The sequence below is a fragment of the Pezoporus flaviventris genome, unplaced genomic scaffold, assembly GCF_033815535.1.
Source record: "Pezoporus flaviventris isolate CSIRO_AGI_PZ_B2104156 unplaced genomic scaffold, CSIRO_AGI_Pfla_v1 ptg000001l, whole genome shotgun sequence".
NCBI classification, from domain to species: domain Eukaryota; kingdom Metazoa; phylum Chordata; class Aves; order Psittaciformes; family Psittacidae; genus Pezoporus; species Pezoporus flaviventris.
In genome coordinates this window covers 46358197-46376677 of record NW_026892549.1, presented here as the reverse complement: position 1 = coordinate 46376677, position 18481 = coordinate 46358197, and the positions used below count along the sequence as shown (strand labels likewise).

Here is an 18481-nt window from a genome sequence, read left to right as displayed (position 1 = left end):
CAGGTTAAAATGAGATAGTTGCTTTCTGTTTTCTTAATTCATAAAGAAATACTTTTTTCAACTGCAAATTTTTTGCCTCTAAGACTTTTTTTTTTAAATGTTCTGCTATCTGTGATAAATTAAGCTCATTTCCCTTTGTAATTCTAGAACATGAAGAAGGATGTTGTGAATGGTAACAGCTAATAAGCAAGCAGTAATACTGTGAGAGCCTAGAGAAACAGAACCTCTGTCTATTGGTAATTGGGTCTGCTTCTTGAAAACAAGTATTACAAGCAAAATATAGGGAATAAATAGGAGGAGACTTGCTAAAATAGTATTACATTAGTGTCTTGATGTAAAGTTTTCCTGTAACATAGTGTCTTATATCTACTCTTGCTCCATAAAGATTTCTGTTTGTTTTGTGGATGAGCATCAAAGCAACCTTAAATCCTTTAAAATTAATCATATTAGTTTATGAAACAGGTCTGGAATCTTAAGTCAAAGTCTTGAATATAAATCAAACGCGAAGACTGATTAGGGTGTAATTAGATTCCTGTAGGCAAGTATAATGGTTATGCTGACTTGGGTAGTTAGAATTAGTTGCTAAAACTTACTGTTCCAGGAGCCAGAGGATAGGATGAGACTCCAGATTGATACATAGGAATGGTGGTTATCAATTATTCTATTTTATGATGAAGATAAGTGTGTGCTTTTCTGGTTCTAAATAGGTTCTAATGGTTTATAAAATTGTTATCAAGTAGAAATTTTAAAGCAACCCTCAAACGTTGTTATTCAGATTTGTCCTAGTTAGTTTCTGGAGTGATGAAGATGAAAAGTTACTGATAGTGGAGGTTTTGCTAATATGAAGACAGTGGGAGTTGCAGCCTGTGTGTTTGGAGTTACACATCCATTTTCCTTGCAAAATGGGGATTAATATCCCATCATCAAAGGCTTGCGAGTTTCCATGTTCTGAGTACAGATGGAGTAAGTAAGGGCCTCTTGTGGTTTGCAAGCTGTTAGTCTCAAATATAGGAACAACTGTTGCACATTGGAGATGTGGAGGTTTTGAGGCAAAGTTCCTGTCTGTAGGAGAAAGTGAGTTATCAGTGACTTTTAAGGGCGAGTTAGCTAGATGACTGCTATATGCTAAGAACTGCTCTGTGGCAATAATGGAAGAGTAAATTCTTATCAATTCACTATGTAAGCTGCTTCCAGAAATCCTTCCCCCTGCTTCATTAGGTATATTTCATGTGACTGAATGAAGATTCCTGGTAGATGTTACCCTTATTCTTAGAGCCTTTACAGTTCACCGCTTTTGAAGGTGGTTCTGGACATGGTTGGGTGGGGAATACAAACTGTCCACAAAGCATACAGTGTTACCACAGCTTGCCTGTGTGTTTTGTTACCTTAAGTAAATATAGTTTGTCTTAACGATACCTTGTATTTCCCTGAACTTTTCCATGGCAATATGTTTGCAAGTTTCATTGTTAAATGTGAATAGCTTTGTTGGTTTAGTGAAACTAGCTTAAGTATTACCTGTGCAGCTTTCTGCTTGGCCTAAGACAACTAGGAATCTGAAGCCTTTTGAGGCATTAATAAACTAATTCACTGCTTTGCAGTAGCTCTACTGATTCTTATATGTCTTGCCTGCCTTATTCTTCTGACAAGAACACGGCTTTGAAGCTGTACTGGTGCAGGTTTTCACAATGTTTACAGCAAGGTATCCTTCCTAACGTTTCCGTCAGAAACAGCAAGGTCAGCATCTGTGCAGGAAATAAAATGAACCATCTCCCTCAAATACAGCACTGTCAGACTGGTTCTTCAGAACTCTACAGCAGCTTGTGGTACATTGGCTGTTAATACTGCCTTATGCTCAATAATTTGGAAGGGAATCTAGCACATTCCTGTATTAGAGTACATCTGAAAGTTGAGGTTTTTCTCTGTGTGTGGTCTTTGTTGGTTTTATTTTGTTTTAAAATGACAAAGTTTCACTCAACTTTGTCATATTTTACTTGGCAGAAAGGCTTCTAGTCAGTAACAAATTTCCACTCACGGTTCTCAGTCTAGCAAATCTTAACACTGTTCTCCTAATTTGTCTCAATACAGTTCTGCCAGAAAGTAAGAATTCCCTTTTTTTTTTTTTGAATTAATCCTGTAATCTTCTTGCTGCAGACAGAAAGTGCCTGGGCTGAAGAATATTTGGAAAAGAAGAGAAGCTCACACAAACGTTCAGCATCATGGGGCAGCAATGGTCAGCTCAAGGAGGTCAGAAATGCTATTGAGATATCTTTGGGGTTTTCACTGGTATACACTGTTACTGTGAGTTTTCAGGAAGGCACAAATATTGTACTGCTTTGTTTTATTGTATAGACTGTAGGCTTGGTAAAAATATGAAGTTGATGTTCATTTGGTATTGATTTCTGTATAATACAGGACTACTAAAATTATTCATATGAATGGGTGAGAAAGAAAGCGTCAAATGCAGGTGACATCCTTAATCAAAGGAGGAAATGCAGCAGTGACCAAACTACTTTCAAACTCTGTGTACTTTAAGTTTTCATTAAACCTCCAGAGGCATCTTCTGGGCTTCAGCTGAACTGGCGGCTAGTTTGTTAAGGTCACAATAACTTGAGTCTAATTTAGTGCTGACAATAATTACGTATGTTGTGGTAGTAAAGAATTTTAACCAAGTGATGGAATAAGTTGATGTAACTGTGTGTTCCTGAATATATCTGGTGAAATCTAACGTAAATTTTTCCTTTATTAGATTGCAAAATTGCGTCAACAATTGCAGAGAAGCAAACACAGCAGTAGGCATCATCGTGATAAGGAAAGACAGTCTCCATTTCATGGTAACCATGCAGCCATTAACCACAGCCAGGTAAGGCTTTGCACTTTTTAGATATATTGGGTAGCTAATGCTGGTTTTAATTCCTTTCAGGGTTATTATTTGTCTTAAAAGGAACTTAGAAATACCGTATACTGCTGAATATGTTGTAGCTGTGGGTGAATTCTATAAAATAGATCTGTTTCCTTTGTCTCCCTTGAGTGTATGGGGTTCTGGATCTTTTGTTACTTGGCAGGGTTGGCTTTGAACTCCCACTTTGAAAGAGTTTCAGATAGATCCCTCTTTGAATGTGCATTCTGCAGCCCCTACAAAAGGATGATAGGTAAACTTAATCAAAACCTATTGATTATCTTTCTCATCACGCATTGCTGTAATGATTATAAATTTGCATGTAGAATATGTCACGGAGCAAACTGGTAGTAAAATCATACACTCAAATAAAATTGTAGTTTTTGCTGATCACATTTTGTGTCTTGACAATAGTACTTGTCTAATCCTATGATGAACTGATTTGGAGAGCTTACCTGACAAAAGGCTATTCAATGGGATTTGTATGTACTGTATTAGTAGTGTTTATACTCTTGATGGATTCATTCAGCCTATGTAAAATTATTTTTTTTTTCCCATCATTTGTTATGCCTTGAGACTTTAAGTAGTAATCACCTAAATTGTGATGGCTAGGCCACCGCATGTTCTGTGTGTAGCTTTAGTTTTATCTTAAGACTGTTAATGAGGTCAGGTTCAGAGAGAGGTAATATTTTTAGCTCATTTGATAGCAGGTCAAAAGAAATTATGGGCTTTTAGACACACAGATTTTTCAGTTTGTTATTAGTTTTAATTCTGTATTATTAGAACGATTCAGGATTTTTTTAGAATTACATTTTTTGACACAATTTAGAAATTACTCCTTAAAACTCTTTAAATCTTCAAACAGAAACTGTTTCTTCCTCCTTCTGTGAAGCAGAAGATCAGTTTGAACTTGAAACAGGCTGTGTAGGACAAATTCCTACATTTTCATCAGTTTATTGAAGTACAGGTGCAGTGTAGCTTGCTGCTTATCTTAGTAACTGCTGTATCTCAAGTCAGAACAGTCCAAAATGATAAAATATGAAAGACAAATAAATGAACCTACCCCTTTCTATTTTTTTTTGTTTTGTTTTTCACTAAGTTTATGAAAATTGCTGAGACATAGTATAAAAAAAGGTCAAAATACTTGATGCAGGTATTTTGATCAAATTTGTACAACTTGTTTGAAGATTTGTTCTGTACTTGCTGGCAGTTGAGGCATTTCAACCAGAAAAATAGTGTACTAAGGAACTTTTGTTGTTAGCCCTTCAGTACACTGGAGAATTACATGCTGTCTAACAGGTTTGGCTTGGTATTCTACAAACCTGTAGGTTTCTGAACACTAAGCTATTGTCACTCTAATATAGATAATCTTAGTGGGTTTTAATTTTGAAAATGAACATTGGTGCTACTACTCTGTCTACTATGGGGTATGTATATTACCCCAAATAATGTATGTGAATATTTTTCTTGCATCTTAATTATTTTATTATGCCCATGAAATTTTACTTGTTGTATGGAGGTCCTTTGTATTCTGCCAAATTTTAGAGTATGTGAATAAAATATTGCACAAAAGATAATTAGGTTTTGGTCTTGTGAAACAGACTATAAAACACAAACTGAGGCAAAGCAGCTTTTCCAGCATTGTGTTACAAACCAAACCATTGTTTTTTCTTGGTAAATTTTGTGCCAGCTGCGTTGAGCTACTTGTGAATGGGGGAAGTTACGGAACGCTTCAAAAAGAGTAAGTGAAGGGTTTAGATTAACAGCATTTAGAGGCTGCTTTTTAAGTCAGAATGAAAATCTAACTGTAGGCATCAAGGGCAAAGTTCCTAGGCTTTCTCATTCTTTTCTAGGGAGCTGCTAAACTAGGACTTCTGGCAGCAGCTCAGTTCCTTCATGATTTGTGGAAGGGCTGTGTGGAAACATTTGCAGTTAGTGATTAGAATATTTAGAATTTTTTTTACGTTCCCAACTTGAAGAAAACTTGTAGTTGCTGACACTAGAGGGTCACAGAAAGATTTCTGAGCTCAAGGAGCTTGATTCCTGACAAGGCTGAGAAAATGTGTTAGGAAATTGCCTTGGTGTGATCCCTTCACAGAGATCAGGTAAACTCTGTTTAACAGTTTGGAAATGGCTTACTCTTCTAGTTGAAACTGAAAGAAGCAATTCCAGTGGATTTATTTCCTGTTTTCTTCCCTACTGATAAACACTTAAGCTTTCCGTCATTCTGGAATTTTGCCAGATTTTTTACAGTGATTCTTGCCGCTTAAGCCTCCAACTGATGGTTGTGCTTCTTTCCCTGATGGTTTTTGTAGAATAAGCTTGTTAGCTGTTCCTGTCCCTCTCCTCAGAATCAGGAAACCAAGTCCTTGCTGCTGAATACATAAGAATGTAGTCTGAAAAAATTCCAGAGCAATTGAATGGGGTTTTTTGTATGTCTTTTCATGATGCTAGAAATGCTCCATCCTGCCTCTCTTTACAAGAAGCAGGATTTGCAGAAAGGTCATAGCCTCCTCAGGTGATCTTGGGATGCTTCTGAAAATGTTGGGTTTTAAAATAATTGCATTATCCTAAATCTGTAAATAGGAATCAAGCCCATGGGATCTTCCTTTATTCTCAGGGTTAATGTAATGGAGAAACTCAAATTGAGACCAGAGCCAAGGAAAAATGTATGGTCTTTCAAAATCTTTTTTTTTGTTCTGAGTGCACTTGGCTGATGTTCTGCTGCTATTTGACGCTATGATCCAGCAAGCTCCTTCCTTTCATTTTCCTGGGAAGAATCTGTCCTTAATGTCAATTGATTAATTGTTGATCCTAAGCAACCACTAATACTGAGACCAACTGCATGCAACATGGGTTTGTTTTTTCCTTTGTGTCACTATTGCCCACTTACACAGGTAGGGTGTTTCATTTTTAAAGTGAAATTGCCACGATGCATTCGACCTTGAGATGGTTTGATGTTAATATCCAAAAGCATCAAAAGATTTTGGATTCTGTTTAAGAAGAGCTAGAGCATTTTCCTAAAATACCTGTGAACGTGCCTGCAAGTTTGAGGACTCTTAACCGTCCTACACCAACACTCAATGACAGTGTATTATTATGTGGGCACTGTAATTACTCTCCTGTGTTTGGCACTGTGCTTCACTTTGTGTGTTCCCAAATATACAGATAAATAGTCTGATTCCTGTAGCCTATTCCTGTATGTCAGGAATCAGCTCCATGCAGACCTCTGTGAAGGCAGTGTTTCTAAAGGAAGGGTCTCGGTTTGAGGCCGATTGTTCCACCCCTGTAATGGCACCTCCTTCCCTTTCCACCCCTACCACTCTGTATTAACAAGTCATCCTCAGTCATGTGCAGAATAAGATTTCTCTTGGAAGTGAAACATGCTGTATTGAGCCATAATGAACTCTAGTGAAGCACCTTGTGCTTTTTCTACTTTGAGCTCTTCAAACAGTACTGTGATTTTAGGAATTTTCGTGCTATGCAGTCATATTTAAAAGATGGAGAATTTCCCCATTTTGCTAAGGGCTGCTGAAGCCTTAGACAAGCATCATTGTTTTCTACTTTTTTAGCAAGTACAGTTTGTTCTAAGAATGTGTATATTTAATAACTGGGTTCATAAACAATCTTTATTAGTGCCTAGGCTTGTGCTGATATACTTGTATTATGACCGGATATTGACCTGTATTAGTTTCCTCTCTTGTTGATCCAAAGCCTTGTTTGTAACAGAAGGGTTTCTCATAATTCTGTACTCATCTCCAGTTGTTTGTTTTCTCTTTTTCATCTTTGGGCAAGACATGTGAAAGTGTTTTCAAGTTTGGCCATGATGAGAATGTTTAGTTTTTGTAGACATAAACAGTCACAAGCATTTCCTGAACAGAAGCTTTTGCAGTCCCTGTGCAAGCCTCTTTGTCAATAGCTATCTTAATGTGTCAGTGAAGCAAAACTAATAGGATTTATAAGTTTTGCCACTTCAGTAAGTGTGAACATAGTCTGCATTATGATCTGCACTTAGAATTCTCTTGTTTACATTAATCTTTCAAAGGTGGTTTTTCTGCTAGACAAATTTTGCATGGTTTTTGAGAATTTGAATGCAAAGTCACAGTGCTTTGGTGCCTGACTGTGCGTGGTCTTGGTACAGACCAAGACAAGCCAAACAAATAAATGAGACAATAAAAATAATAATTAAAGGAAACAAAACTAACAAAACAAAACCCCAACAAATAACAAACACATCACTTTGAAGACCAGGTGATAATGCTAGTGTCCTTCAATCAGTAGAGGAGATGTTCTCAATCACAGCACATTAGGCCATAGAATCTAGGAATTTTACACAGGAGTTCTACTGTGACTTTTAAGTGTCATACTGTTCCTTGAGTTGAACTAAATGTTTGCAGGACATGTTCTATTATCTGTAGTAGTACCCAGCAAGAATCTGTGTTGAAGTTCAGGGCAGAATTTGCTAATGTTCTGATAGCATGGCTTTTTAATGGGGAGGAGGATGCTAATGGAGAAGAAGGGAAATCTCAAGAAGTTGTCGTGTACAAAAGGGGCTTTGGAAAACTTCAGTAATGTGTTTTCTGAGAATAGAGTTTTCATGCGCACTTGGAAACACTGGATGTTTAAAATGTTCTGTGTATTAACATTTGGGTTTGGGATTTTATTCTTTCTGTGGAATTCTTCCTGAATTGTTTTGTCAACCTTATATATGTAGTTACCGTGTTGGTCTTCATTTCTAGTATAGTGCAATCTTGCATTTGTGGAATACTTTTCCTTCTGCGTGTGTCTGTTGCTGCAAATGACAGCAGACTTCCATTAAAGCATGTTTTAAATGAAATTACAAGTGGTAAATCGGTGGTAAAACAGTGAAGGAACTGAAATTGTGGTATGGCTCATTTCAGGAGGAATGTGAATATATTTTAAAGGCTTCAGAATTACTTATATTTTAATGTTTCTGTTAAATTTTTACTTGTCAAATGTTGTTGAGCTGGAGGCAGACCATATCAAGGGAAGTCTTGAAACTAGATTGTTGAAAGCTTTTCCTGCTAGAAATCAGATTTGAAACAAGGAAGCTCTGTTTCTTTCATTAAGGCATCCATTTTAACATAATTACTATAGTTTCATGTAAATCCTTGATATTGAGGTGTAGCTGTGCCTTTTTTTAAAGGCTCACTTTTAAGTAGAATTGGTAACTGTGTTTTGTAAGTAAATCTATATTGCTTTCTCGCTGGTTTCTCAGGCTCCCATCCCAAAGAGTGCTCTTGTCCCTGTGATACCTATTGCCAAATCAACAGGGTCGCGATTCCGAAACAGCGTGGAAGGACTGAATCAGGAGATTGAGATAATAATTAAGGAGACGGGAGACAAAGAGGAACAACTTGTTGTATGTATCTGCCACCATATTTGTTTTCTATTATTTTGGTTTTGCTCTGAGTTGTATCAGTTATAAGCTTTGTTTTGCACAGTTTTTAGTGCAATTTGCCTGGAATTCATTCTGCTTTCTTTAATAAAGGTAGTTGAAATGTCTCTTGGGAAGCAAAATGAAGAGGTGAATCTGAACCTTTTCCGCTGTGATTACTGTGATGTAATTAGTTTTCCAGTAAAATAAGAAATCTCAGTAAAACAGGACAAGACAATAGGTCTTTTTTGAGAGTTCTTGTAGTAACTTTTTCTTGTTTTTGCCCATGCTGAACTATCCCCATCCCAGTTGAAGCATAACTTGCCTATTTTTAACTTCTCATTTTTACTTTTAGTTGTTTTTAGAGGTAAATTTAGAGTATCAGAAATACAGGCCATGGAGATGATTAAGGGGCTGGAACATCTTTCATACAAGAAAAGGCTAAGAGAGCTGGGGCTGTTCAGCCTTGAGAAGAGAAAGCTTGGGGATGGTCTGATGTGGAGAATGGAAGAGGAGGGAGCTGGACTCTTCTCAGTAGTGCTGAAGAGGGCAAGAGTTAGTGGGCATAAATTAATATGAAATTCAGTCTGAACACCAGGAAAACACCTACCTTTCTTTCTTTCTCCCTTAAGCCCTCAGATGTGTGAGGGTGCTCAGAACTGGAGCAAGTTGCTCTGTGGAGGTGCTCAAAACTTGGCTGGACACAGTCTTGGACAGACTGCTCTAGCTGAGTCTGCTTGAGCAGGGGTGTTGGATTAAGTGATTATCAAAAGGTCTCTTCCAACCTCGGCAATTCTGTGATTCTGTGAAAGCTTGAGAACTGTTGTCCTTAGTTTCCAAACCTGACTTATTTTCTGTTGGAGTCTTGTGTAATGAATGAAATTTTCTACTTCAAACAGCTTTATGAAACATGAAAAAACCCTCAGCATTACTGTATTTAAAGAAATTGCTAACCAGGCAAGAGCCAGGCATCTGATACATTTTGTTTTTTACCAGCCTCAAGATATTCCAGATGGGCACCGTGCACCGCCTCCGCTCGTTCAGCGTAGTAGTAGTACTCGCAGCATTGATACCCAAACACCCGGTGGAGCAGACAGGGGTAGTAACAACAGCAGCCGCTCCCAGTCAGTATCTCCAACCTCATTTCTTACCATCTCTAATGAAGGCAGTGAAGAAAGTCCATGTTCTACAGATGATCTTCTTGCTGATTCCAGAGATAAAGGTACTGTGTGACTAAGAATTCAACAATGCTAAACTGCAACCTGTTGTGATGTGCATGAGTGTGTTGTAAAGAAGGGGTTTGTTTCCCACATCCATGGAGAAATGGCTCTGCATACTGTGTGTGCACACTCGTCTAGTGCTCCGTAATTGAACCTGGATAGATGTAACTGAGGAATGTGCTTCCCAAACAAGTTTTTGTTTTTTAAATAATGGATTCGAGTACTTTAAGCAAGCTGGGGAAGCCGGAGTGTACAGCAACAGGTGGAACAGCAAAGTAGGCTAGTCCTGTTGCTTGTGTCAGGTATTCTTCATGATCTCAGACAAAATGGGCAACCTTCTAGGACTTCATACATGCACCCGTAGAAGTTCAACTGTTTGGGGTGCTTTGATTATTCTTTTATCAGTATTCTGAGTTGATCTAGAAAAATTTTAAGATTCAACATAAACTTGCTCTGGCTTTTAAGGAATATGGCTTCTGCCCATTTCTTTTGGCTGGCTTGTTGACAGCACAGGACTGTAGATTCAGATTTGCAGTTAGAAATAGAAGTGTCTAGAAATAAACAGAGATTGAAGAGGAGCCTGAAAATAGTATAAGGAGAAATGGAGAGCAGTAAAGAGTTTCAGATAGTAAACCTTATTTGCAAATAAACTTGAAGGCAAATGAAAACATTTCTTAATTTTATATCATTGGTAATGAAGTGGTTTCAGTTTGGGGGGCATTTAAAGATTGGGTTTATTGGAGTTTTTTCATAGTGTGACACATTAAAGTAATGAGAAACTCTTTTCCTGCAGAGAATGGGAATAATTCTCCCTTGCCAAAATATGCTACCTCACCAAAACCCAACAACAGCTACATGTTCAAGCGTGAACCTCCAGAGGGCTGTGAAAAGGTTAAAGTGTTTGAGGAAAGCTTGTAAGTTGATCTTTACTAAATCAAAAATATTCAGAGTTACCCATTGGTTTATTGATTTTTGTGTTGGACCAAAATTATTAGTCCAGTTACTAATACCATGCTAACAGCCAGATCTCTATTTTGTGTGACTATATAGTGGCATGTATGAGTGTATTTTATTGCTGGATTCTTTTTTTAAATCAGCATATTGGGAGACTTTTTAAACCAGCATAACTTGAGAGGATTGTGTCTTACCTGGCAGGTAGTGGGGGAGGAACTCTAATAACCACATATGATAAGAAGCTGTAATGCAGGTGTATCAGCTAATACGTCATGACTTGACAGGCACATTGTAATCTAGACTCTGAAGACCATATTTTTTCAGCTATGTCTGTGTAGCTGTGAAACCTCTAGTGACAGATGAGTAAATTTGGCCCTAAGTATTTGATGCTTTGGTTATTGTGAAAACACCAGCTTTTGTCATTTGGAAGTATTCTGGGGATTTAATGTTTTATTCTTATTTTCAGTGGAGGTTTTATACCCTTGTGTTAGTTGTGTGCAGGACTCTTAACCTGTAATTAAAAACTTCGTTTCATCACACAGGAAGCATAATTTGTTTATAATACTCTTATTTCAACAATGCCTAGTTCTGCTTATTCTAGTGTAAGGAGTAATTTAAAAAATTATAGGTGGCTTTATTTTCCATCTCTGATTGCTGAAAATGTATTCTGAGAGTTCCTTATGGTCTCTTCATAGCAACGTAGGAAGGGTTACAGTAACTTAAGTTAGACTGTGTAAGTTACATTGCCAGCAGATTGGATTGTCCCCACTTGCTCCAGGAACATACTTTATTGTAACTTGACTTGCATTTGCATTTCTTTTGGGATGTCCTTGCTGCATAACTGTAGGACTGGTCTGCTGTAGAATGAAACAGGCTTCTACAGAAGTCTTTATGTAGATGCTGCAGTTGCATCCAAAAATCCTTTTCACATCTGGCACTTGCATTCCACACGTACATGGAATATATGAGTGTAACTATTTAAACCTCAGCCTTTGCTTAACGTTATTTGTTTGGAGCTTTTAGGATTTTCATTTGGGGGAAAAACTTACAAATGGATTTTTGGCTTTTCTGGACACTCTAAGAATCAGCTAACATGGAAACATACCCTATTTCACAAGCAGAATTACTTTTCAGAGTAGAAGTATCTTCTACAAGAGTATACTGAAAGATTAGCTTACTTGGCCCAGTTAGAGTGAAAATAGAAGTCCATTCAGCTATCTAACACACGCATGGAAGAGAATGGGAGGTTATAAGCTAAAGGACAGTGCTGGCAACAAGAGAAAAATGGGTATAAATTTCTGATAGCTTTCTCCAGCAGAGAAGAGAGGCTTTGGAGCAGATTCCCATGGTTTTGCCTTAAAGAGTTGGACTAGTTTAGTAGATTTACATTGCATCATTTGAGATACGCAGAAGGCATTCTTGTGCTATCCACAATTTCTTTCAGCTGTCTTTCATAAAGCATGAGTTGGTTGAATTATATGCTGAGATATCAAAACTGCAAGTTAGGACCTAAATAGGTCTTCCACACTTCCTTCCCTAGTTACAGGTACTTAATCATAAATGCCACTTTGAGAATACTACATTTTATTCCCTGCACTGAGTTTTTAAGAGGGTCTTATATTTTACAGAGATTCAGGCTGCACTCAGGTGGACATGCAATGGAGACAGACGTATGGGGAAGGGAATCCCGCTATGATCATGAACAGCTCAAAGATGTACAATATTAGAAACATTGCTATGCCAGCTTTCTCTCGCAAGGCTTGGTGTATAAAGAGTTGGGGTGGGGCAGAATGTGTTGGGTTGTGAAAGTTTCTGGAGAACACGCTCGAGAATGCTCGCTCATATATTGGATATGCCAGTGCATGGACAGGTTTTGTGATCTGCAACATGAACTTAGTGTCTTCCTTGGATTAGGAGACAGCCTGCCCTAATAATGTGTTGGTTATCTCATAGTATATGTAAAGAAGCAGTTTAAACCACCTTGCCATTTGCAATGTGGTATAAGTGTCATTAAGGCATTATTGAGTGGGTGAAATAATTCAAGTTTAACGATCAGCTTGTCTCCACTGGTGTCTTCAGCCATACTTACTTGCCATGGACAGAATTTGGTGGTTCAATGTAATCTTAAAATTACTATGTGTATTTTATTTCTAGGCCAAAGCCATTGCATGAAATTCCAGCCTTCTACTGCCCTGACAAGAACAAAGTGAATTTCATTCCTAAAAGTGGCTCTGCTTTCTGTCTTGTCAGCATCCTCAAGCCACTTCTTCCAACACAGGATCTCACACTTAAGGGCACCACACACAGCCTGACTGTCTCCTCCAGCATGACACCCAGTTTGTTACAGCCCATTTCTATGGCCTCCTTGTCTACAAACACAGATCAAGACAGGATCTCTCGTGGAACAAGTACAATAATACCACAGACCTCTATACTCCAGCAATCTGGACCTATTGAGGAAGCTGAAGGATAGATTTAGATTGTCTTGACATTTCTCTGGGCAACTACTGGGAAAAAATTGGAACCAGTTAACTGGACCTTTCTGATCACACTAGTTGCATTGTTTTAACAATTTATGGCACTGTCATTATTGGACTCTTTGTATAATTGGTAGTTTGGTAGCACATTGAGAAGTTCAGGAGGACGCAGCAGCTGATACTCTGTTGCACTTTCTGCTTATGAAGACTCCGGTTCTGTTTCTCTCCTACTTTTTTAGACACTGGTGAAAACAAAGACTGTCATACTCCTTTGCCATTTAAAGGACCAATTGTTGTAATGCTGTGTGTCCTTTGACTTTTTTCCCACTGAAACAAAAATCTCAAGACCAATCAGCTGATCCCATTTACCATTGTAATATGCAGAGGGAGGGGCAATCAGATGATTTTGCAAGATGTCTTTTGTATGAAAATGTGTATTTTGTAAAAATTATTGCCTTTTCTGGTGCATAGTAGGTGGTGTTTAGAAGACACTTTCCTGGTGATGATCCCCCTGCCCCATTTTATTTTGGGTTTTGTTTTTTTTTGTAGGGAAGGTTCTTTTTTACTTGGCTGTTTTACAGCTGCTGGGACCAAAGGATTGCTGAAGTATTTCAGCAGTCTCAAATTATGTGACCTTGCTGAACAGCCTCAGCCCTGAACTAAATAAGATAATATGTGTGAAACTTCTGAAACATAATAGTATTCAAAAAGCAGTGTTAGTATATAGTGTACATTTTTTTTGATATTGGAAGTTTGCTTTTCAGGTAAGTCACATTCTTAAAACTCCTTCCTTCATGGAATTCCCACCAGTGTTGGTTTATTGGCTGGAAAATTGCATTGTAAAGCACTTGCCCCTGTGTTGTTCTATTTGTCCATAAGATTTTTGTGCAGGGGTGGGGAAAAAAATGTTATTCTCTTACTCAGTATTGTTTCTTGCAGAAGATATGCCACTTGCCTCTTAGAGGCTTTGCTTGGCTATTTACAGAGTTAGTCAGCCTGAATCATTAATCACTCTTGGCACAAATTTGCTCTGACATGACTCATCACTGTATTATAAACCTTGGCCACATAATACTGAAATATCTGTGCATGGTTTCCTCCCTGTTGTCATAGTGGTGTTTTGTGTGTCTGTTGAAGTTGATGCTTTGTCAGGCATGGTATCTGTTACACAGAAATTTACAGCAGCAGATACATTCTCCCTTTTTGACCAGCGACTTGGGCTGGCATGTAAAACAGAGGATCTTTTTAATACATGGTCTGTCCTGATATACAGCAGTTTATGATTCCTTTGAAATTATAATGAAAGATGAAAAGGCAATTGCAAACAGAAACTTCAGGAAAAATGCAATACAGATATGCAAAAAAACCTGCAGTGACCTGACTGTCAGTGCTGTATCAACTTATAAAACAAACTTATAAAACCTTGTACCTTTTTTACAGAGTTAGATTCAGTAATTTCAAAGTAAGTGTCATCGTGGACAGTCTCTGGGTCTGAATAGTGGTCTGTTACACGGGAGCAGTTCTGACCGGCTTGCATACGCATAGCTTCCATGGATCAGTTGCATACTCGGGTCCACTTATAACTGCATCTGTTTAAAGATGATACTGTAAATACGAAATTTAATTCAGTGCTTGCTATACTAAATTTGATTACAAACATTTCACTTGGGAGAAAAAACCCAAAACAGACTGCATACCTGTGCACATAATAGTTGTGGGTTTTGATGCACATTTCATGTTCCTTTAAATTCTACATAAACAATTATGATAGCAATGTACTTTACTCAGCAAGTAGGAGTAAATCACACTAGATGGTATACTGAATCCTTGCTTAAAATACTGCAAAAAAAATCGTTAAACAAAAAATGTACCAGAAAGTGTTTAAATATTAGACATGTTAAATTAGCAAGCAAGCAGAATTTGGTTTACTATCCGTCTTCCCATCAAAATAGATAGGATTGTGCAGATGGGACCGAAGAACTCTGTTTTGAGGTAGCAGCTCTGATTTATATTGAAGAAGTAGTTGAGGGACAGAGTTTTAAAGTAAGTGGCTTTGTGCATCAAATTTGGCCAGTTGATAATTCTTTCTAGGTTTGGTGGATATTAATTAGTTTTTTCTGACACAGTTACAGTGCAATTTGAAGTCTAAAATTTACTGCTTTAGATAGGTTTCTTTTCAAACCTGGTGTGACTGGATTCATGGAAGATCAGATCCTTCAGGTGAAGGAAGGACTTGTAAGTCTGTTTTCTGTTTCTGTAACAGTAGTATGTAAAGAGCTTCTCCGTCAATACCACACTGCCTAGTGCTTTATCAGGAGATCTTAACTGAACGGTTAAGAACCAAAGGGCTAAAGTTAACGAATAGTCTTTACTACAGCCTTGAGGCTTAACTGACTTCACCAAAACTGCATTCCGATGTTTGTTTTCATCACAGAGTGACTCTCCAAATAGCGGTGGGCTTTCATGCCCTAGGACTTTCTTTTGCACCTGTTGTAGTACTTGAGCATCTCTTTGGTAGTTTATGTTGTATGTTATTGGACAATGTACTGTACAAGTTAGTGAGCTGCTCTGATAAGAAACAAACATAAATGTGTGAGGCTTTTGCTTTTTATAAAAAACTGCATGCAGGACAACATTCAGTCTTTTTTATATGCAGGACAACTCCACCATTGCCGTGGCAGCTCTTACTTTACTATGAATCCATACTAAAGACTCAGAATTCAGAAAATATGACAGCTCTTGTTCCAAGACCAGCTTTTACATGTGTGCATACAAAAATTAGCCTTAAACTTTTTATGTGCTGTCTTGTGCCATAGCAGAGCTGTTTGATAAAGTAATTAAATCAATTTCAAAATAGATCTGGGAGTGCATGGAGCTTTTCTAAAGTTCTTCTATTTATAGAGTGGGATATTCTGGTTTTGGGGGGCTTGACCCATGCATTACTTAAGCACAGTTTTACTGGAAGTTCAAGTTTTTTTGGCATACTTTAAATCCTAGCTATGCATAGACCTAGTCAGTTCCTTGGTTGCCTACTTTGTAGCATAAGAAAAATTAGACGTCTATTTTTATGCACAACTTGACACACTTGATATTCTTGTTTTCTTGGTATTTCACACTTCTAGCCACACTTAAAGGCTGGTGGCGGTGCTTAGTAACGCTGACAGTTGGAGATGTACTAGGTGGTGTTCCTCCAGCTGTAAATCCTACATAAGTCACAAGGAGGGAGGTATTATTGTAATGAAGGTCTGTGGTGGCAGCTATGGCTATTGATATCCTTTTTTAAAACACTCAAGGCACAATGGAAGAGGACTTTGTTCAAGTTTGACCTGTTTTAGCCATTCTTGTCTTGCTTGGTGCCATACTCCTATAGCAACAAATTTAAGTGCTTGGAAAAGTAACAGATAATGCTTGAGTATATATGTCTTGGAAAGAAATTCTTATTTGCACATACATATCCCAGGTGAGGAAAAAAAGGGAGTGAAAATTAAGTACTGCATACTGTGGAAGTAAATGATTGCTGTGTTTGATTTATGTAAAGCAATAGCAGCTCTTAAAAGGTGTATTTAGTCTCAGGGCTATTTTTTTGGTTTGTTCTAAAATTTCCTGGAATTCAGAATCTGTTACGAAACACTGAAGCTGAGTCTTTGGGGAAGAGAAAAAAGTCATACCCATTAACCTTTCTTCTGCCTCAGGCTAACTTCTTGTTGCTTATTGGGTTTTATAGAATTCAGTGGTACAGCAATAATTCCTGGCTGAAGTACTACGTTCTGTCCCTGCCATCTCTGAAATGCTGATGTATTTACAGTAACTCACTGCCAGCGATGTCCATGTTTCCTTGCTGAGTATCTGACAGCTTTTCTGTGAGATTGTGAAGGTGAAAGAAAACGCATGGAAAGTCACCAGAGACAAGCAGTTACAAAGATCAGTGCTGCAGGGTGACTTCTTGATTTCCATTTGACTGATTGTGCACATGCACACATACAGTCTGTGTAGGTCTGCTGCTTTTATCTTTGTGGCTTGAGGCAGGACTGGTGTTTGTAAGGATCTTTGTTTTTTTATGGACAGACTTGCAGACTTGTTCTCACCCAGAACTGATGTGTGCTTGCATGTACCTCCAGAGCAAATCTTGTGTGTCATTCTTACTTGTTCTCATGAATATGATCTGCAAAAAAGACCCTGGACATAAAAGAATCAGACACTTGAGGAGTTCAGGACCATGCTTCCTCTTTATAACTCCATAATTTAAGTGTGTGCGCTTCATCAAATGTCACAGCTTAAAGATGTTGTGGCGTAGACCCAAACCCTTAGAGGTGGGCATGTATTAAAATAAAAATGTTGGCTCTTAGAAAAGGTAATAAAAGATGTATCTTTCCTAACCTAGGGAGGTGAAAAGCACTGTGGAGGAACTAGTTTCATTATGATCAAAGAGTTCTTATGGAATTGCTTTTCTAAACCTGGGTGTGCAGGAGAACAGAATGACCACTTACTGCGAGATGTACCTGTATATTTTCTTGACGTGAGTTTGTGAGTGTTAAGCAACTCTGAAAATCAGTTCTGCTCTTAACATTTTGGTCATACAAAGAATGACCTAGATGCATTGTTCTGAAACTGTTACTTTGTGTGTTATGTGGAGAGAGAATGTTAACTCTTCACAAGTGTTTTGTGAAATTCCAGTCCTGTGCCCTAACTAAACTGCAACAGTCTTTTTCTGAATGCTCCAAATGTAAACGGAGTCCTGTTACTGCTTGCTTGATTTCATTGCATGTCATCAGTAAATGCTTAAGGTATGGTCTTTGTTTAATAGTTCTTCATTGGGGTTTGTATTTGACTACAGAGACTTCTGTAGCGTTGATAGGTCTATCTGAATTGCAGACGAGGACTTGGCCTGGTAACGCTGCAAACTAACATTTCTTACACAAATTCCTTTTGAAACAACTCTCTGGGGAAGATTTAGTAAGCTGAAAAACAATAGATAAAAACCTTCCTGGTTCCTCGTCCGCCCTAATTCTCAATGTACTGATAGTTGAATATTGCTTGGCTTTATTCTAAATTATTTCATTTCTTGAAATGTGCAATTTTTGAGGGTAGCAGTCAAGGGGTGTCCAAAACTGCCATTAGGTTTGCCTTTATATGAAATCGGCTGATATGTTTTCCTCTATTACACTGTGATAACTTGTGGAGGTGTTCTTGCATATGTTGTACGCATAGGTTACTTGTTGCATGTAAGGCAATTTTTGTAAGCAAGAGGAATTCCAGGGATGTTCTGCAAAAAGGACCTATTCTGAGGTGATGTACACTGGTGTAAAGCTGGAGCAGCTCCACTAATTTCAATGGAATTCTTGATTTACACTAGTCTCTTTGCTATGTGTAGTTATGCCAGTACTATTTTGCACAATGTTATTTTGATTCTTGAGTTCTGAATTGTGAACTGTTTCTGCTGCAAACAGTGAACATTTTACAAACTGCAATAGCGGAATGTTTTTGGGATGATTTTTTTTATTTTTTTTCCCCTAAAATAAAAATTTATCACTTCAAA

The 18481-nt window shown here is 37.8% G+C and overlaps 1 protein-coding gene across 1 annotated transcript in view; it reads left to right on the top strand.

Annotated features, from left to right (window-relative positions):
* FAM117B (family with sequence similarity 117 member B) overlaps positions 1 to 18481 on the top strand; it is a 32516-nt gene extending 14035 nt beyond the window's left edge. Inside the window, exons 3-8 of the mRNA XM_061456048.1 lie at positions 2152 to 2244; positions 2747 to 2860; positions 8136 to 8279; positions 9291 to 9516; positions 10308 to 10428; positions 12623 to 18481. Coding sequence (XP_061312032.1) covers positions 2152 to 2244; positions 2747 to 2860; positions 8136 to 8279; positions 9291 to 9516; positions 10308 to 10428; positions 12623 to 12941 — 1017 coding nt within the window. The 3' untranslated portion in view covers positions 12942 to 18481. The remainder of the gene's footprint in view (positions 1 to 2151; positions 2245 to 2746; positions 2861 to 8135; positions 8280 to 9290; positions 9517 to 10307; positions 10429 to 12622) is intronic.